Genomic DNA, 22,791 nt, shown 5'->3' with positions numbered 1-22,791 from the left:
AATTTACCTTCACTTTTAACAATACAGACTGAGTGTGTGACAAAGATATATTCAAGCTTCAATCTGCATAAATACTAAATAGAATATTATTAATTCCTTTGTATGGTTTTGACTTGGAATATGAAAAGACAAATTTATGGCATTATATAATTTTTATTTTATCCCTGTGTGTATGATAACTTCTACCTGTTTGCACAACACTTTTTTCAGTCTGACTCCAACTCCCTATTTTAAATATGTATTTAGAACCTATTTTCATGTATCTTCACCATAATTGTTCAGCAGTTATGTCATAAACTTTATCATCTTTAGACAAACCACCACAGTTTCAGAATTTTTTACTTACAGTTGGAAAAAAAAAGATCTTAACCATCATACACAATTTACATAAAATAAGTAAATCAAAAATTGTGTTACTAAATAGTGTATAATTTCTGTTAAACAAGTCAATGGTATTTAAACTGACAAGTTTCACACTGAACATATCTATGATGTAAATAACAGAGAAGTTGCAGAGTTCTTTTTGTGATATCAGAATGATAGTTTTGGTGCATAAAGTCCATTCATCTGAAGATTCTAAAAGCTAATCATCACTAAATGTTGCACTCATATGCACTCGTTTTATTTAGGTTCTGATGTTAATCAGTTTAATCATCAGTTATTAGAAAAACCCATTTTGAAATAAGGTTAAGTGTTTATTGTAGTAAGCTTAATCCTTATCTTTCTAATCAACTTACAGTTCCTCAGAATCTACTTAATAGTTAGCATTATAAAAAAACAGATATGGTAATTAAACCTTAATATTTCACAAAAATAAGTTACATTGTTTCTAATTTTATGATACAAATTTAGATTTCTTCCAGAATTTCTCAATTTAAATTCTGAAATGCTGCAAAAAATAGTAACTGGTACTACCAAGCTCACACTAAGTTCCTAAAAGCTAAAATTAAACATTAATGACCAAATTGTAAGACACTACACTATCCTACCAAAAGTCATGGGACACTGGTAGTTATGAATAAAATGTCTTTATTTCAAGAAATTATAGTGTGTTGGCCCACCTTTGGCCTTAATGACTGGTTCAATGCATCATGGAAGACTGTCTACTAATTTCTGGTAGAAAGCTGGTGGTATTGTGCTCCAATCCTCCTTTAAAGCATTAATAAGCTCCACCACTGAAGAGGGCCGTCTTGGCATTGCCCTAATTCTGCATTCCAGTTCATCCCAAAGATATTTTATCAGGTTGAGGTCAGGATTCTGTGCTGGCCACTGCAATGTTCTGATGTTTTTCTCTTCAAACCATGCATTCACAATCCTTGTTTTGTGACATGGAGCATTATCATGTTAGAAGGTGTAAGGGCCAGTACCATAAAATTACCAAGATGCAGGACACACAGAACTGTTCATAACATCAATGTAGGACTCAACAGTCATGGATCAATGCACTACAACCAGTGGACTTAGTCCATACCATGAGAAGCATCCCCAGACCATGATAGTGGCACCTCCAAACTTCACTGTTGAGACAACATACTCAGGTAATAAGTGTTCTCCAGGTATCTTCCATACCAAAACATGTCCATCAGACTAGAAGAGCATGTAGCGTGACTTGTCACTCCACAGGACCAATTTCCATTGATCCACAGTCCAGGTTTGGTTGTGCCTTGCCACATGCCAATCGACTGTGTGCATTTGATTTTGTTATCAACCACTCGTGAGCTGCAGCTCTTCCATGAAAATTCATGGCATGCAGCTCTCGACGTGTCGAGGGAACACTTACAGGATTGCTTGTGGCTACTCACATCTCTAAACACAGATTCAATAGGGTCTGATGATGAGATGAGGTAATCAGCTTTCTCAAGGTGCGTCGGCTCCTGTAAGTCAGTATTTTACGCCTACCTGATTGTTTCTTGGGCTCATTGTCACCTATGAACTATGATCTTTCCCCTGTGAAACTGTTAGCACTTTCCGTATGCTCATCATTTGGCGTATAAGTTCAAAATGACTTCCAAGCAAACCACTGATCACCTTTATAGGCCAAACTATTTCAATATTTCATCGTCACACCATTTTCCTGCAATTAGAGGTGTGTCCCATGATTTTGGTAGGATAGTGAACATGAAGCCTTAGATAAAACCAATTCAGCTTTGAAAAACAAAGTGAATTAGTTGAAACTTATCCATTTGAAATCAATAACTGAAAAACAAAATGATAAGGTTATTAATAAATGTCAACTGACTCATATAGAAAAAAAAAATCTTGTTTAACTCTCTCACTATGGGCTCAGTCAATTTGACTGATCACATGACTGTTTTGTACTGCTTTAAAGTCTTTATAGATTTAATACTTATAACTCTCACATTGTATAGCTTAACAAAATTTGGCAGTCTTTCAGTTAATATAACAATTCTTTCACATACAAAAAGTCATATTTTAGTGAAGCATTTTTAATAAAATAAAGATTTGTACATTAATATAGAGTATTTGTTTTGAACAGTCCATGTGCAAAGTAATTTTCATGTTAAAATTAAAACCTCCTAAATGCATTTCAAGCATTTTTTTCCCCTAAAAATTTATAGTTTATCTGTTATTTTTTCTACCCTACCTCAAAATTGGATCAGTCAAAACCTAAGTTACCTTTTTTTCTTTCTAGAATCACTTCAAATTGTAACATCAAAACTACAATCATTTATCCTAAGTAGCTCTAAATTCATAACGGTATATATATATTTATAATTAAATTTTATTGCCCTTTGAACTATGTCTAACTAATATCCATGGGGAAAGTGCAGCTCACGTTATGCTATCGAATTACATTACCCACAAGCTGCTCACGTGCATGCTTCATGAACCATTTTAATTATATTACTTATTTTACCTAGTCTAGTCTTAAATAAGTTAAAAAGATCTTGATTTTTAGATTTTAGTTATTTTTATAATTATAATAAAAATAAATATGAAAAATAAGAAACAAAATACTTAACCAATCTTATTTTTCTTGCCCTCAATTGTCGAGAACAGTTAAGCCTAATTTTTATAGTTATTATAGTAATGTACTTATCAATTATTATTTAATTGAATAATGCACCAAAGAATACAGACTAATAACATGCAAAAAGTAGACAAATTCCCTTACCTCTCAAAATTTTTCTGGCTTTCTAACTATGTGACAAGAGTCATTACAAATTCATCCAAGCTAATTTTAATTGGTATAACATAAACAAAAAGTAGTTTAATCAAATTTTGTCATGCTCAGTAAAGGATACCCGTGGCAATAGGGTTAAAGAAACAACATAAATTGTCTTTTCCAGACAATCTTTATAATATAATTATCAAAGTATCAGTTAAATGAACTTAAAAAAAGATTAATGTAAACTTCGACTATATAATATAATAATTTTAATTAGGGATATTTCATTAAAAAGTATAGATTCATAAAACAATAGCAAGAAGCTTTATATATCTAATAAAGAAGAATGGAAAGCTTTAAAACAATTATGAATTCAAATGGATTTTATCATCTCAAATGGTATTTTTATTGTTATTGTCAGTAGGATGATTTTATTTTGATGATCAACCACTCTTGAAAATAAAACTAATTTTATAAGACTAAAAAAGGATCCTGCACAAACCAGAGAGAAAATGTTAGATACTTATTGAAACTAAAAAAGTTATTAATGATCAGATATTAGAGCAGCTCAGACCAGTAGTTTCAAAACCCAAAATTCACAAAGTTTGTTGCCGTATGACACCTAGTGTCTAATATTGAAACATTCAATTATAAACCTGGTATCTTGTATGAATTACCAAATATCCACAAAGTAGGCTGCTCTGTGAGGTTCGTGGTGTCTAGTAATGGAACATTCAATTATAAACTGTCAAATTTCACATAAACATTCATAAAACTTGTAGATTTAACCCTATCGAGACAGGTAGGGTGAGAGGGCATGTCATCATATTTCTAGATTTAGATTCAACATTTTATTTAGCTATTATTCTATAAACATATGTCAATAAGTTTATAATTCAAATTTTTGTATTATACATTACTTAGTTTCTTAATTTGAAACTAAATATTAAAAACAAGGCTAAATATTGATTTTTTGTGTGTCACGTTGTACGTGGCCTTCTGGGTTTGGTCAGATTACATTCTATGATGCCCACAATACATGTCTATAGTTTCATACAAATTTGACACCCAAATGTATGATATTGGCAAGCTAGAATATAATATGAGAACCTCCTACCTTCTCTATTTGCCGAGATATTGTGATATTTAGTGAACCCACCAAATTGGTTCTGCCCCCTACTTCATCATTTGAGAAGACTTATTTATCTACACCTACTTTCATATACCAAACACTTTATAATCAATCAAAAGCTATATATTATACATAATTCTGTCAGTCTTCCCTAAGTTATTTATGAGAGAAATGCTCTTATTTCATTGGAAAGTTTGAAGTATTGCTATCAAGAATATTTTGTGAATGGAAATGATATTTTTTAGACCCAAATACAATTCAGTTAGGAAGCCTGATCAACTAGTGGATTTTTGGGGTATTGGTATAGTAATTTATAATTTTTTGTATTCCAAAATGCTTATATAAAGTCTAAAAAAATGTATTAACTAAGGACAACTACAGGAAAATCTCATTTCCTATTTAACATAACTTATATGATCAGGTTGATGGTAAAGATATGGGTTCCCCTGTATCTCCCATATTATCTAACCTTATTACTACCATATGTAAAAAACTGTTAATTTGAGTGGATTCTTCTTGTACCATAAATTTTGTATATATCTGTGGCATTAGTTTGTATACTTAGCAAACTCCTCTATGTAATCTATATTCAAATACCATAAATTTCTCATTCATGTAATATCTGTGATATATAAGTTTAAATTCAGCAAGGTATGATTCTAGGTAATGTTTTTCATAAAATCATAAATAATGGAAAACTGGGATATTATTGAAATCACAAATCTACTTATAGTTATACTCCCAATTCAGTATAAACTTGATTTTTCAAATATATTAGTACATAGAGTAAAGAAATGTTAATTTTAGAGCAATTAGATCATATAAAAGAGGTGTTACAATTAAATAATTATCCTCTTGAATTTATAAGAGATACAAATGAATGGTATATCCAAACTTGAACAACCTCTCAGTGTGTTAATATAATGTACAGTAATTGCCACTAACTTTAGTAACACCAGAGAGAAATTTACAGTATGCAACTGAGAAAACAAATTTAGAGCATTTTATAACTTTATTATCCTCAAGTTCAACTTTGGACAATTTTCAAGTCTTCTTTAAGACTAGGGACGTTTCTTCCCTGTTTAAGAGAAAGTATCCTACTTTCTAATAGCTCATATTATATGGTTTCAGGCTTGTCAAATGTTATTTGATGTATACAGGCAGTATGAAGCACCATCTAAGAGAAAGGATAAAAGAGCACACCTAAGTTGGATATTCTCATGTTTGTTCAAAAACATAGGGAAGCATGGAATGACAGTACGCCTCAGGATTTCAAACTCTATCATGCTTTTTAAAAGAATGGACATTATGCACAAAAGAGACAATTCTGCTATCACACAGAAATCCACAACAAAACCAATGTTCAAAGTTCAAAATACATTCACAATACCATGTTTGGTACGGTGAACATATTTTGAACTTTCTATTTGATGTAAACTTTTTCTTTCAACAAATTTGAACACAAAATAAAAAATCTAACTTAAATCTTCCCAATGGAATTATATAATTTCAAATAAATAGCAGGCATACAAATAAACAATTTTCTCTCTTAAGTTGAAATATTTTTTCTAACAAATTCATCAAATCTGAATAATTATATAATACTTAAAACACATTAAACATCTTTCTGTTGATTACAATAAACATTTAACTTTAATGGTCAAAGTGCACATCATGAACTTTTACAAAGTTACATTCAAAATTTAATTAAACTACTTTATTATCAACACATATATCAATAACCTTGACATTAAAACATAGTTTATAGTTCAAATTTTAATGTTTTCATATATTTCTTAATGTACAAATAAATATATGTATAAATTAATGCTAAATTTCACTTCATGTATCAAATTTTTAGTCCAAGCTATTAATTTCTACATTTTCTGCTATTTTTCTAAAGTATTGTAATTTTCTGTGGAATATCTCACTTATACATATCCTCAAACTAAAGTTTCAACTTGTAATGAGAAAGCAAATAGCTTTATGAAGATATAAGCAATAGTATGAGATGGTTGTATTGTATTGAGTTCAATTGTAAAGAAAAAGTAAATGAAAAATCTATTAGCTAAGAATGAAAAAGTAATTTAGATTTATTTCATATGTGGTTATAAGGTGTAGAGTTAGAGTGGATAAAATAACAGATAAAATATAAAGTTTTACTTTAAAAAAAGTTTGATACTTATTTAGAAGGTTTAGAGGTTACACAAACAAAATTAGAATATTTTCAGATGAATATAAATATTTTTAATCTTATCATGAAAATAACTTTACATTTGGACTCCGTATACTCATAGACAAATCTTTAATAAAAATACTTAATTAAAACATTTGTTTTTTTACTTTAATGTTTACTGTATACTCATGATTACTATGTGGTTAAAAGGTCAGCATAATCCACAGCCCTATATGGAAAGAGTTAATCAGAAATAAGAAGCTTGAATCAAAAATAATAAAAATATTGTAAATAAAACAAATTGGTATCATTGGTATTTCTTACTTTCTCAAAAATCCACAAACAACTGAGGGACTTCCAGAGCACTTGTACTTTAGGTTATCTAGCAGAGATTTTTAACCACTTTATAGTGATTGAATGTGCAGTAATTCCTTACTTTAGTTTGTGAAGAGTGCATATTCCCCTTTCTGTAACTTGCTGGCAGCCACTAATATCTAGATGCTCTAATGACCTGAACTGGTGAAATCGATCTAGGCACCAATCATCCAGATGTGGAGAGTCATGCAAGGTCAAGGACTTCAAATGCAACAAGTTCACTAAGTAAAAGATAAGTAATACATAAACTATAAGAAAATTTGCAAAATTAATAATCCTTAACTTTTAACAAACAATCAAATGGTTTCCAGTTTTCAGACATGTAACTCTTCCCCCAAGTTCTGTGTTTTGACATTACATAAATATGCACCTCTTAAAAAACACAGTAACAGTATAAAAAACTGAAATTCTAAATTACTTTAAATTACTACAGAATGCTACAGAACTTTTAATAATAATTTAAGGCATTTTAAAAAGTTCTGAGAAACATAAAATAGCAGATTAAAAAATTTCAAGGCCATAAAAGATATCTCGTACAAAAGTAAAAAACAATTTCCATTGATTTTTAAAACTACATAAATATCCATGGTCATAATGTACACTATGACTAGACAACAACAACAACGCACATAATTTACATGAAGATGTTAAGGAGCATATGAGATATGCATTTCGTTATGAAGTAACAAATCATACATCTCCTATGAACAACAAAATTTCTGGGAAAAGTAATCAATGAGCCTGTTGTTAAACTGTCAAAATCACTGATTAAAGACATCATCACACCGACTTAAACAAGTTCTAATGGAAGTGGGTAGAGAAAAAAAAAAGATGACATTGAAAGTTGTAAAAAAATAAAGTTTGCATACTTCTTCCCAAAGAGGCAGGTTGGGTACATTATTTACCATTCACCTCATGTTGTTAATTTTAAACTGTTGTATTCTGTTAAAAAATTTACGCATGTCTTTAAAATCACATTAATTTCAACCTTAGAATACTAATGTTACAATGAGTAAGGAAAAAATGAATTAGATTCTTCTGAAGGAAGACATATAAACTTAATGAAAACTATACATAAACAAAAGAGAAACACCACAAAGATAAATTAATGTTTAGAATCTGCTAGTCTTTTAGGTCTGGAGAGAATTTACAAACATACAACAAATCTACATAGTTGCATAAAATTTTCCTATACTTAAATATATATTCTAATAGGTACTTCCCTCCACTCACAAGATTAGTTATTCTCATCATGTGCTGCCCTCTATATGCAAAATGTTTCTTTACGCATGCCACAAGCCTTTTGCTACTCCCTATTGGAATCGAATGATTCCAACCTGTCTCCCACGTAAATCATCATGCATCATTTCTCCACCAATAGGAGTGTAACATACGTGATGCATTTGACTCCCTCTATATGCCTCTACAGAACTATCACTTTGAGGTTTGGCAGAAGTAAGCAGTGGAGGAAAGTAGGGAGGAAGGGAAGTACCTATCAGAAATATATTTTCAATATAGGAAAATTACAACTTCTGATACGGTACTTCCATCTTCTAACAAGATTAGCTAGAATTCCACATTGAGTAGGAGGCAGGATCGGTGCAAGGGAATGATAGAATTACTCCCCAAAAGTATCCAAAGTATCCTAGAATGAGAGATTCAGATCCAAAGATCTGATGAGGGGAACCACACAACTTCTGAAACAGGTATACTACTCACCCATTTGTGAAATATGTAGTAGATAAGGGCAGAAAAAGAGAGGAGCACATCCAAGTGGGAAAGAACTGTGGCAGGATGGTGATCCTAATCATGTAAATATATATGTAACTCAATTCCACATATTATACAAGTGGGTAAAAAAATGGATGTGCCTCTAAGTGTAGAGTCACTAGGGCACGACGAATCATACTCAGTAAGTCAACTACATCCAAAACCCGTGCCACTGGGAACCGACATCCACATCGGGGTAGGATGAAAATCATACCGTCTTCACCTCAAGTTCAAGAGAATGGAGGGCATCTGTAAACACCCCGACTCCTGAGCATGACACATGTATTAGTTTGAATTGATCGAACCAGATACCCAACATCCAGTATAGAAAGGATGTCTAGATAATATAAATCAACTTCCCCAACATCGAAACTGACAGGAAAAATCCAAAAAGCAATAACATCCTTGGATTAAAATACAATGACAGATAGCAAGAGGACAGAGCCAGAACAATCCCCTTTTATCCTCACTGTGATCCACAACACAGGAGTATGTTCGAGGGAGGAAAATAGACACCCTAAAGATGTGTGAAGAGTTATGTTGTTCAGTTCTAATATAAATCTGAAACCAAGCCACAGAGTACTGACATCCATGTGGAGGGTAGGATGAAGACTCCCAATTTGACGTCTCACTCCTTTGTTCGTGTATATTGCTGAATGGAGGATAGCACTTCATCTTCACCGACAGAACCTGCACTGCCCTACTCTGCACTAAATGGCTATAGCCATCTTTGTGTGGAAACCCTTCATGAGGGTATCTCCATGGTCAACCATCCCAACGGCTTGGAACTGGAAAGTGGTAAGAACTCCCATACTCCACTAGAAGGAAAGGGGGATAAGAACGAGGTGGAGAGTATTGAAGGAATTTCATCACTAGAGAAAAAAAAAAGCAATGGGTGAATGAAACCTTCTTTTGAAAAGTAGACCATACCGATTTATTCAATAGAAGGTATGGAAGGAATGGGCAGCTATCTCCTTCTGCTTTACCTATGGGTGGTACATTCTGGAATGGGCAAGTTTATGAAGCAAGTACATCACAAGGTTATTCACCTACAAGCGATCTTGTGGAACACCTCATCTCAATAGTGAGCATTCGAAACTATGGAAGATAAAGCACAAGTCAACATAGCTGTAGAGTGCTGATTTAAAGTTGAAGAATACCTGGTCAGGCACCACTTACCACAGAGCAGGATCCATATAATGAGTAAAAGAAGCAAAAGCCCATGAAAGGAAAAGAAAGTATGAACAGAAACTTACCCAGTCAAAGTCGCTCTGAAGCCTGAAGAATGGCCAAAGGTGGAAGACAAAAACCTGACAATGAAGAAACTGTGATTTAGTGTAGATGATGGGAGATGAACGTATTAGGTGTAGTCCACATACCTGACTGTAGAATTTCTTCCAATGGTCGACAAAGACAGAATGCAAGGGGAAAGATGAGGTGTTGAATCTGGTGAGAAGACACCTGGAACAAATTCTGGTGAAGAAGAAGTCAAGGAGGAATAAGCCAACTGAATCAAAAGTCAAACCCAATTAGTGAGGGTGGAAGGGGAAAAATTCTGAACAGAGGAAGACTACCAAGGTATAAAGAGTTTGCATTTAAATTAAGAAATTAAATAATGTATAATACTAAAATTTACAATAGTTTACAGTTTCATACCAAATTTATTGACATAAATTCATGAAATAGTAGTTCAATAAAATTTTGAATGCGAGTCAACAAACACAATGATATGACCATACCCTCACTTCACCTCTGTTTGAACCACTTTCCTCATGTTACATGTTTCATCTTTCCTGTAAAATGTATTTCCTCCTCCAATTAGCCTGTGGACATTGAAGGTTTGATTTATTTGCCTTTGTCGTTTCACATACACTTTACCACCCTACCTATTTTCTCCTTTATTCAGATTGTTCCTTCCTCCCAAAAACCTCGGTGGCTAGGTAGGGTAACTCTATCTCTCTACCCTTGTCCCGATCTGGATAGACTTCTATATCCGGTCCATAATCTTCATTGTTATAGTGCCTGCATGGCTTCCTTCTATGGTACCCATTCCCGATATTAAAAAAAAACATTTAAACATCGATTTTTGTGTGCTATGTGGTATGCTGAATGCAGCATTGGTTCAAATTAGATGTTTGTGAAGTCAAAATACTATAGTTATACTGAGTCTATAGTTTCATATAAAGTACAATTTCAAATTACTGATGTTGACAAGCTAGAATACAAAATACATATTTTTTCTATTTCCTGAGATATCACTCATGTACTGAATCAAACACAGTGGCCTCCTTCACCTCTTTTCCAGTTTTGGAAACAGTCCCATATATACACTTACTTCAATATATAACATGTGAATAACCAATAAAAAGTTCAGAATGTCCCCCTAGTGGCTTCCTTAGCCATTTTAAATTCTTAAGACATCGTCTCTTTCTTTCAAACCAAGATTTCGAGAAGGTAGGTTGTGTCTTTATTCTGCTCGAATTTTTATAATTTTTTAGACTGAAATAAAGCTTAGTTACTATGCTTGATAAATTCTAGTGGAATTCTATGGTATTGATATACTAATTTATGATTTTTTGGTTATTCAACTGTATAGATAAAACCTAAAAAAATTATTTCACTTCATATCCTCCATGTGCAAAATTTTAAAAGGCTTAAAGCCTTGACGAATTGATGCCAGTGAGGAAGAGAATTGGCAAGCTGCACTCCCACCGAACTAGAACCCACCGGGTAGTCACCGATACTGTTGGCGATGTGACGTGCATCATTGAAATAAATGAGAAGACAAGGCACCCCAAGAGGAAGAGACAGATAAGGGTTGAGAAGGGGAGGGACAGGAAAGGGGAACACGTGCCATATTGGGCCCCAACTGAGACAAATGGGCAACAAGGTTGACAAGGGTAGACTGTTGTTGTACTGATGTAACTCATGATTCCAAAGATTCAGGGATCATGTCAAAATCGTATCGCTACTGAAATTGGGCCATACATAATTCCTGAAGATAAGTTGATGGTAAACAGCCATGAGTTAAGGTTTCATCAGGACCGAGAAGGTCTCAACAACAGAGAAATATAGCCAGGGCTGAAGACAACAAACATGCCAATGTGGAGGAAAAAAGGGAGAGAATGTTCCAAGAAAACCCCTCAGGATTTCAATGGAAAGCCTCAGAGAGGAGATGGATGGTAGAGATACCGTAAAAGAGTTGTGAGGGTAGGACAAAGGTGGGAAAATTGGGCATGTGTCAGACTCGCAGGAGATTCAGGCATGAACCCAAAACAGGTAAAATGCGACCTAACAATTGTTGGTCGAGAAAAGGACAGTCTGCCCCATGATATGCAAGAGCATATCTAGAGGGGAGAACCAAATAGGGATGGGAAGATTGGTCATGTAGTAAGGAAGGACACAGTTCATAAGGAATAGGAAAAAGGGACAAAATGTCATATACCTGAGAAACAAAATCCAAAAAGACCGTATTAGGCCTATCTGACTCCTCAAGCACAACATGGGAAGACATGCAAAGTCAGGAGGTGGAAATAAGTGATCCAAGTTGTCATCTGCCTGAAAAGACTTGTCTACTTGTTTAGGAGGAAGTGGGGCAAGGTCTGGAGATAGAGGTTGACCCATGTAATGTTCAATCTCCCAGCAAATAAACATGGATAAATCCCCCATTGGGTTACCTGCACCTGAGGCCTGAGACATAGCACTAATCACCGGTGTGATCCCCGAAGACGTAACATGAACTTCGGAATTCATAGTGAGACAGAATCAACCACAAATGAAAGTATAAATAACTAGGTGACTGTAATAAACTGGTATTAAAGTGAAGTAAGGAAACAGTCTTAATAAAACTAGAATTGAAAATAAATGAAGACCACTTCACGAGTTTAGTGAAGACAAACATTAAACTTTAACAACCAAGAGGAACACATCTGAGCACAAGTGCTGCAAAACAAGAAGTGATAGTTTGGTAGAGGTATATATATATATACATATATATAGTCACATGTCATGTATGTCACGCTCCTATTGGTGGAGAAATGACGCATGATGATTTACATGAGAGGCAGGTAGGAATCATTTGATTCCAATAGGGGGCAGCAAAAAGGCTTGTGGCATGCGTAAAGAAAAATTTTGCACTGGATGAGAATAGCTAATCTTGTGAGAGGCATGAAGTATCATATTGGAATTTATTTTTCTTCGTGTCTTTTTTTTCCTACTTTCAAAAAAAATGCATTGTAACCTAGGTTGTCAAATCCTTCATAAGCTAGTGGAATCCCAGAAGCATCTATTTTTTCCAGATACATGTTTGGTTTATATTGAGATGGAAGGTCATAGTTGTCATCTTCATCTTTTTTCAACCAGATATCCTGACCCACAAACTTTACACATCCTCCACGATGTACAATAAAATGAGCTGAAGCAAGATCTGGACCTAAAATGTTGTGACGTTCTGGAATATAGCTAATAAACATATCATCCATTTAGTCATTTTTAACACTAAACATTTTATCATAATTTACACAACATTCACAAACAAATAAATAAGTATACTGTGAGAATTAAATACTGATCAGCAGATCACTTTGTAAGTGTACAGTGATCAATGTGCTTAAATATAAATATCAAATAACTATTATCCATGATCATCTTGTTGATATATAGTGATCAAAAATCATCTTAAACATTAACATCAAATGCTTGTGTTATCTAAGATCACATTATTAGTGTACAGTGATCAATGGTCTTAAACATTAACATTGATCACCTATGTTATCCATCTAGGTCAAAGAACCTAATACCCACACCCAGTAGATCCACTTTATGCCAAGTTACTCTGAAGTCAATGTATTTGTTAAAAATACAGAAATACCAAAAAAATATAAAGATTACAGTTTCTTATTAAATTAATTAATAAAGAAGAACTTTGTCACATCTTAATGGATGGCTCTAATGCTCTATGCATTTTTCACTACTGAATAAACCATTTTCTAATTACTACTTTTAACTCACAGATGGGATCATATATTTCACTTGCAAATCTAGAGATGATTTCAGTTCCCTTAGGAAATGGCAAATAGTTTCCATATAAAAAGCCATCCAAAAAATATAATTTTGAAACTTGCATTTGAAAGTGCAACTTTTAACAAATGGTAAGCTAAGTTAAGAATAGTAATTACACATTTTATAATCTATAGTAATATTACCAAGCTTCATAATTGATCCACTCTACAGAGTCAAGTGAGAACTATATTCATCTAAGTTAGTTCAATATATCTCAGATTCATAAATACAAGTATAGTGATTAGTTTAGAAACGTTAACATTTTCGACCAATGAAAATGCATTTCCAATAGATACGCATCTCACATAATAGCTTTCCTTGAGATGCGCTGCTCTCTGTATGAGGAGTTTTTGCTCGCCACTAGACTTTACGCCCCCATCCAAATTCACATGATCATACGTGGTATAGCTGCATTGTAGCATGCAAATGAGCATGTGACAACCCTCCACCAATAAAAGTGCAACACATCCTCAAAGCACAGCTTACTCCCTCTATACTGTATAGCACAATCATCACTTTGAGATTAAGCAAGAAAAGATGCACTGGAAGTGGGGAGGATGGGTGGAAAGTGTGAGAGGTGAAAAGTATCTATCAGAAATATATTTTTAGTGTTGGAAAATGATAACTTAGGATACAATAACTTACCTTAATTTATATAATAACTAGAGTCCCACATAGAAACTGCGGAGGGAGTGGTGCAAAATTTGCCTAGATGAGCCTCCTACAGAAGGTGCACAAAGACAACCCATGGAAAGTGATATCCTAAACCATGAAAATATAGGTGTCACCAAAGTCAACAGAAAGGAAGTAAGTCCAATAGGGAAAATGGACATGGCAGGTGGTGTTGAGTGGCTAGGGCATGTCAGATCATACTCAGTGGGTCAACTCCAGTCCAAAACCAAGCAGCATCAGCTATGTGTCTTCCAGTCTACTGAGGAGGAGTAACAGTAGAAAGAGATAATACAAACATGGTGGGCTAACTCCAGTACAAAACCAGGCAGTGTTAGAATTTGTCATCCAGTCCACAGTAGGAGAGGGCCCTATAAACTAACATAAGTTCTCACATATGTGGTTGGTAGGGACCCTCCTCCTACTGCCGGTTGATAAATTCTCAATGCTACCTGGTCCAACACCAGATTGCCCAGGAACCAACATCCAAGCAGTGGTACGATGGTAGAAAGCCAGCTGGAGGGGTGAACTGCATGTAGCAAAATTGGTCCAAAACCAAATAGCATTGAGAATTTTTTGTCCTGTGGTTTGCTGTAGGAGGAGTAAACACCATATACACCAAAAGAACACCACCACCATAACCTCTACTCAGTGAAAATAACCACACTCAGGAGGAAGCCTCCATGGTCCACCAAACCAGCAGCTGAAAACTGGTAAGAGGCAATGGCTCCCGTATTCCACCAGAAGAGGGAGGAGAGGGAAAAATGCGGTGAGAAGTCTGGAGGAATGCAACACTCAAGACAGTGCAATGGGTGACAACGAAAACCCTATTTGAAAGGCAAGCCAGTCCAGTTTATCCAACTAGGACTGGAGGAAAGTGATGCCTTATTGTCTGCAGTGGTAGAAATGGACACACTATTGTTAAAGAGCCAAGTAAAAAAAGTCAGAAAGGTGGGGAACAGTTGGTTTAGAAAGAGAGTTTGGTTTGTTTTGAACTTTATGCAAAGCTACACGAGGGCTATCTGTGCTAGCTGTCCCTAATTTAGCAGTGAAAGCCTAGAGGGAAGGCAGCTAGTCATCACTATCCACCGCCAACTCGTTGGCTTCTCTTTTACCAGTGAAGATGGGATTGACCGTCACATAATAACGCCCCCACAACTGAAAGGGTGAGCATGTTTGGTGGACGGGGATTCGAACCCACAACTCTCAGCTTGCGAGTCGAGTGCCCTAACCACCTAGCATGCCAGGCCTTAGAAAGAGAGAAGCCACGACAAAGACACCAATGAGGGAAAATGCACCACTTATGTTGGTAAACAAGTAAAGATAAAGAACGAACAGAATGAGAAATGAAGAAGGCTGCATGTGAAGAGAGTCTGGAGTGCATCACAAGGGACCAGACAAAACCCACACTTGAAGATGGAGCATGGATATTGCTGGATGAGCTAGGAAAAATTAACATTGGTGTAGGAGGGCTCGAGAAAGAGAGAGGAAGCAGAAGAGGAAGAAATGACTGGAGAATTGCTCAAGAGTGAAAACCATGGTTGGACTGCCTACAACTGATCAAGTAGAAGGACCCAACATGGATTGGTTGGAGTAAATGATAGTACCTGGGGGAGAAGATGGATAGGAGGGTAGGTATATGGATAAAAATTGGTACAATCCTGAATGAATGCATCCACAGGAAGAACTGCATGATGTGGAACAGAGAAACAGAACAGGAAGTCTGGTAGTGAGGTGTGTGGTTAAAGCATCCAGCTGTAAGCATAGCCACTGGAGCACCTAAGGAGGAAGAGACCACTCTGACAGGAGAATTTCGTTAGGGTGAGAAAGATTGTTGGCAACAAGATTCAGAGTGCCAGCGATGTGATACGTAATAAGCTAAACTTGTCGAGATCTTGGCTGTTTGTGAGATTGATATAGAGAGTCAATTTGATTATGAACCAATAACTGTCTATCTCCTAAAAATCCAAATATACCCCTCCACCCTGTTAGGGATGAATCAATAAAGAGAAAAAGATCCAGATGAGGAGGATGAGGAATACCACTATAAGTGTTGTTTCCAGCAAGCCACCAGGCAAATTCAACCTGTAGGGACATAGGAAAATGAATGTAGAAATCCAAAGGATTCTGAGTGAGGTTCCAGTGATCACGCAACACCCATTGAATGATGCATGTGTGCACGATCCCAATGGATGAGAGATTCAATGGAAGACCAAGTCCCCAAAAAAAGAGAATCTTTCACAGAGTGAGAGAAGAAGTCATGGCTTTGGATACCAAGGACTCCATGTCCCACAAATGAATAGGAGAAGGCTGGGTCCTGCTTAGAAAAACACCCTGAATGAATACGACATTGAGTAAGGGTGAGATGTGAATTCTCCAGTTTGACAAGCCACCCAAACGAACCAACTCCTGAAGAAGGAAATGGGTATAGTTCTGAGAAGCTTGTTGGGAAGGAGCCAAAAGAAGCCAGTCATCCATGTAATTCGAAATTGGGGACAATGAACAGATAGGAATAAAAACCCACTGAAGGAAGAGACACCAGTTTGATAACATCTTCGGTAAGAGATCCAATCCTGTTTCTCAAAGATGCTGGCAATAAAGTGGATCCCAAGGAAGAGGGAAAGAAATGAGAAATGGAGACAATGAAGAAGGAAAAGAAAAATAAAGATTCAGTCTGTCCACCAAAACCCGAAGAACAACAATCTGCTGCAAAAGAGTGCCACAGGTGGACAGATTGGGACAACTGTGCCTGAACATAAGGGGTAGTGATGATGATGATGTCTTAAAAGGAGATGATGAGAGATCTGATGACTAGGAGCTGAAATATGGGAATGTGATACTGGGAGAGGAGAGAAAGCCAGAGGACAAGAAACAGCAATAGAAGCAGAAAGCTAAAATATTAGAGAGGAAATGGAGGAATGTTGACATGCTGCATCTACATGAGCTTCTAAAGAATCAGGGATGTCTCAAAAACAGACTAGGAAAAAAAGAGGAGCCAGACAAAGGTCACATAGATGTGAAATAGGTAAACACACATAAGAAACACATCCCTGACTAAGAAGTACCCAACAACAAAGGAACCACATATGGAGTGACAAAGCCAGAAAACACAAATGCTGCAATATGGATAAAAGAAGAGAATGAGTATCCATCAAAATCCCCTTAGGGAATGGTAGATAGCTTCTGAAAGGAGACGAATAGACAACAGAAAATGTAGAAGAATAGTAAGGATTCAGCAGGGGAAAAATGAAGGGAAGAGGAAGAATCAGAACTCCATACCCGAATAAGTGATTCCAGAGTCCAAGAGTCAAGAAAAGGAAACTCAGACCTATGGTAGGCTAAGGCATGCCTATCCACCAAACTTGGGAGACAAGGCATGCCGACACCAGCCCAATGATGAGAAAGAAATTAGATGCCAGACCAGATTGGAGAAGGGAAGGGGAAAAGCTCAAGAAACAAAAGGTAACAGACACGAGATACCTTGTCAAAGAAGGGAGGTCTATGGGAGTAGACTGGAAAGGTACAGCAAAAGCAGCAGGAGGAGAAAGGCTGTCAAAATCATCAACCCCTGGAACAGATTCTCCAGGGAAAGGAAGATCAGACCTTGATTCAGGTGATGCCACATGTAAGACTCCAACTCAGGAAAAACAAAGGCTGAAATCTCCTCGGTGGAAAGAGTGAAGCTCAACACCACAATGGTTTTGTGTCTGGCAGGATCAAAATCCTGTAGACCATACCAGAAGCAGTAGTAGTGACAGCAAATTGTGAGTTCACAATGAGTACAAAAAGAAATAATGAAAAACTTTCCATATGATAATAAACACAGAAAAAAAAAAAAGAGTTGTCAAAAGTTAAAGCAACAATCACTGTGTGATTTGTGAAAATTAATTGCATGTCTGCACAAGTGAATGCCAAATTGAAAAGTGATGATTGTGCTGTACAGTATAGGAGGGTTGTCACGTAATTGTTTGCATGCTACAATGCAGCTATACCATGTGTAATCACATGAAGTTAGATAGGAGCCTCAAGGCTAGTGGCGAGCAAAAATTACACATATACAATTGAGGAAAGTTATTTATTTAGAGGTAATGTATTGGATTGGAAATCAGTTATCCATTAGCTCAAACTTAGTTCAGCAGTGACTCCTCAAAAATTTTAATAAAGAAATATTAAACAATACAAATAAATTTTAATAATTTAAAAACTTTCTCATGGTAACATAGAGATATAAAAAACTATACAATTAAAATATAAAGGTATTGAAGGATTTCTACTGATAAGTTCTTATAATGTCTACATAAAAACAGTAATCTGATGTTCTGTTGACTTTATTCAAATTTGTTGAGAAGCCTTATTAGCTGATTGTATCTGAATTTTACTGTTCTGCCAAGCTTATTCACCCAATTTGTCAAAAAGTCTTATTTATTAATTATGTTGTAATTCTGATGTCCTATCGATGTAATGCACCATGTTTAGTCCCTTAGCAACAATTTATTCAGAAAACTCTGTCATCACCAGCTATATTTGAAATTATGCTAAAGATGATATAAAAAGATGCAGTTTGATAAATGAAGAACACAGTATTTTTGAAGGTGAAAGACATAAATAATTAAAACTGATTTGTCTTATAAATATATAACGTATATTACGAGAAAAGATCAAAAATCATGTTTTTATAGGCAGCTAAATAGACCCTTGTACATACGCTTTTAACATGTGTACATTTTTAATGTGTTCCAGGTTGGATACGATATAAGGATGACCAAGGTTTACTTATTACAACAATTTGAGTGCATATAGATTCTAAAAAAAAAGAAGAGATAAATAAATTCTGTTGAGATAATGCACTTATTCTAACACTACATTAACCTTACCACTGATCTTGTAAAAACAAGGCTTCTTTGCGTCTTTTGTTCCAACGTTGAAAGCCAGATATGCTAAAATCCCATTTCTGATGCAAGAATGACAACACATCGACACCAATTCCTTTTCTGGGCTTAAAAAGACTAAAAACTGATGTTAAATTTTCTTCTGGTTTTCGTGGAAATTGAGGATTATTTTCATTGAAGAGACGAGAAAAACCTAAGGTTGTATATCTTATCACACAAAGTGGTACCTGCTAAGGAGAACATAAAGTTGTATGTCTTATCAACCTTCAATCAAAACTAGAACCTGGTAAACTTTGAATTATATTTGGTACACAAACAGAAACATAAAAAAATGTAAGTTATACCCCTATTCTACTCCTTTAAGACTCAGTGAAATTAGATGGTACATGTTATTTTCTGTAACTCTCCTAGAGATGAATCAATAGATCCATTAAACCACAAAATTACCAGGACTGAAGTGATACACCCATTTTACTGCTTCATAACAATCAGCAAACATAACATATAAACAAAATAGGATTGTTAGGTATTGAGGGATGTATCTTTCAAGAAAATAGAGGTCAAAATTTAAAACTCGCCTTTTGTCCACTACTGCTGATGGCAACTCATTCCATAAGTCAATCACTCTGAAGCCTAGCTATCTTTTCCAAATATCAAGCTTGTATCCTCTTTTCTAATCATCTTCAGAATAAAGCACAAAAAAATCAGAGGCCTTTATCACACTGATTCTCCAGATAATCAGTAAACATCAATAATTTTTACTTTTAATTTCTCAAGAAAAACTAAGAGATTTTAATCTAAACCTGTAAGATAATCCTTCCATCACCAAAATAATCTAGAAGTCCTTCTTTACACCCTTTCCCATACGTCAATATCTATTCTTAAAATAAGGTGACTAAAACAGTACACAATATTCCAAGTGAGACCTAACTAGTGATTTGTACTGAATTGGTTCCTCCCTATATTAAATATGTGATCCAATTTATGAAAACACAAATACATTACCTTGCACATAGTATGGTTAAAAGTCGTTTACTAAATATTTGTCTAACATACTAATTTATCCAAGTCATTAAGTAATACCTCACTACAGCAATAAATACTAGAGTTTAATGTGATCAGTAAACTTTACTAATAATGGAGGCTATGCTTTTTCTTTTTAAATTTCAATGTTTGTATCATTGGCTTTGAAGCAACATGAAAATGTGGCTTGACGTTAGGAATTTTGTTGACAGTTTGGGGAACAATTTGGACAGTATAACATGTGAGTTAGGTTACACTGATCATAGTTTTGGGAGATCATATATTATCGAGTTAGTGACCAATTTTTGTTATTTAGTTGTTTGTTACTGTTTGACAGCTCAGTTTAGTGAATACTGGGTTTGTATTACAGTGAAGAACTAGATATAAAGAAGCAGTTAGCAAGTAAGTGAAATTGTTGTGTTAGTATCTACTGTGAACTTCAGCCTATTTGTGAACATCAGTAAAGTTAATTTACAGAATTTGAAGTTAAAGAAATAAAATGCTTTCATTATCACTAAGTGGAGTGGATTTTGCATTATTTATTTTACCAAATAATCTAAAACAACCCACCAAAACAGTAGGAATTGTTACAAAACTAATCTAGTAATCATACAAATATCAAAGTCATCAAGTTAAACAATGACAACTGAGATACACAACTTATAATAAAGATCTAGTTTGACTGGACACTATTGATAACAACCTTTTGCTTTCTCTCTCTGTTTTTATGCACTAAGCTGCATAAAAGGTTATCTGTGTTGTGTCCATCTTGGTAGTGAACCCCAGTTTGTGCTGTTATAAACCCTCAACTTACTGCTGAGCCACCAAGTGGTTTGTTTTCTCTTAACTAGCCACATTATAATCCAATTAATTAACTTTTCCCCCAACTCCCACCAAAGGAATTTTCTCAGTTAATATTCTGCATGGCCTTTTCTTATATACATTAATAATACTGACAGAGGCATAATTTGTATATGTATATGTTTGCTGATGGCATTAAACTATTGGGTATTTCTAAGTGCTTGATCAAATAGTGGGTGAGGCAAAATTTTAATTATAATAAGGGCAATGATTATGATAAGTTGGTCCTTATTTGGATCACATGTTTAATATAGATGGGAACCTACTCAACAGTATGACAGGATCTTGACATAGTGGTGAACAAGTCACTCAAGCCATTGAGTCAGTGCTCTGTTGTCAACAGTAAAGTTAATAACATTATAGGGTGTATTGATTACAAGTTAAAAGAGGTAATTATCTCTCTATACAAATCACTAGTTAGGACTCACATGGACTACTGTGTGCAGTTTAATCTTCTTATCTAGAAAAGAATATTGACTTACTATAAAGAGTTCAGAAGAAGGCTTACTACACTGGTTCCAGTGATTGAAGGTTTATCTTATAGGGATAGATTAAGTTCTCTTAACTTATTTTCTATTGACAAAATAAAGCAAAGAAGTGATCTTATCAATGTTTACAAGATTATCATGGAATTGACACAATAAAGGCCTCTGATTTTTTTGCGCTATTTTGTGAATATAATAAGATGTGATGGAATAAGTTTTATGACTTGGCAAAAACAGAAAATGCTTCAGTTAAGTAAATTTTCTGCCAGTTAAGACAATTTAATTTTTCTAATAGGGTGATAAAATGAGTTGCCATTGGCAGTAGTCTAGACCAGCACGTTACACAAATTTAAGATGAGAGTCATTAATTTCCTGAAATATTTAGGGTGGTTTTAAATTTTTACTTTTCTCAATGGTGGGATTGAAAGGGCAACCTTGAAGGACTAAAGTTCCTTGTTGTCCTTTTGTTAAATCTTGTCTAATGGTCTTAAAACCATCAATTCAAACTTCATAAACTTACAGCATTTATTCCTGATTTTCACTAGTAAGCCAGTTATGAAGATATGCAATTTGTCTGTATAATTTGCAGGTTCGTGAGACTATCTTAAAAAAACAGAAGATAAAGAAAAGAGGATAGAGTCTGTGGAAAATGGCAGCAGAACTTTAAGAGGAACATAAGCTTTTACATGCAAAAGATACAGCAGCTATTAATAATCTTCAATAAGTTAAAATCAGTACTAATTAGGCTACTAGTAGTGAATTTAATTATAAAGAGAAGGTTCCATTGAGAAACAGATTTCAGCCTTTAGTTTGTGCAGATGCATAATTAAGGGAGGGAAGGAAAGCAAAAGAGACAAGAGGGATGGGAATGAAAACTTAAGGAGATTATAATTATAGATGATTATTTGGTATGGCACATGGATAGGATAAACTGTTGGATAATAAGGAGAAAATAATTAGGTTATACTATCCAGGGGTAGGAGTGGAGCAGAGCAAGTGAAATAGTAAAGGATGCTAGCAGTGATATAGTCTTTCTGGGGCACAAAGGGGCTAATATCTAGGAGAACGTTTGTCAGAGGAGTTAATTCAATAAATGTTAAGTACAGGGAGTTGAAGCGATTTAAAGAAAAGGGTCATAACATAATTGTGAAGGGATACAGATGAGACTTAATTGTTGGGATGAAATTATAAGTAGGTCATTAAGGTTGAATCTTAGGCTT

At 34.8% G+C, this 22,791-nt stretch overlaps 1 protein-coding gene across 2 annotated transcripts in view; it reads right to left on the bottom strand.

The window, feature by feature from the left end:
• The window catches only part of LOC106473030 (ATP synthase subunit s-like protein), a 26,738-nt gene that overhangs the window by 1,170 nt on the left and 2,777 nt on the right, over positions 1–22,791 (bottom strand). Inside the window, exons 2-4 of one of the 2 annotated variants that reach the window (XM_022401541.1) lie at positions 19,188–19,432; positions 12,824–13,044; positions 6,875–7,034 (exon numbers count right to left, since the gene is read on the bottom strand). In XM_022401541.1, coding sequence (XP_022257249.1) covers positions 6,875–7,034; positions 12,824–13,044; positions 19,188–19,432 — 626 coding nt within the window. The remainder of the gene's footprint in view (positions 1–6,874; positions 7,035–12,823; positions 13,045–19,187; positions 19,433–22,791) is intronic. The other variant, XM_013933706.2, reaches the window with a different exon arrangement.

This window comes from Limulus polyphemus, unplaced genomic scaffold, assembly GCF_000517525.1.
Source record: "Limulus polyphemus unplaced genomic scaffold, Limulus_polyphemus-2.1.2 Scaffold5824, whole genome shotgun sequence".
Taxonomy (NCBI): Eukaryota; Metazoa; Arthropoda; class Merostomata; order Xiphosura; family Limulidae; genus Limulus; species Limulus polyphemus.
This window is presented reverse-complemented; position numbering and strand designations above follow the sequence as displayed.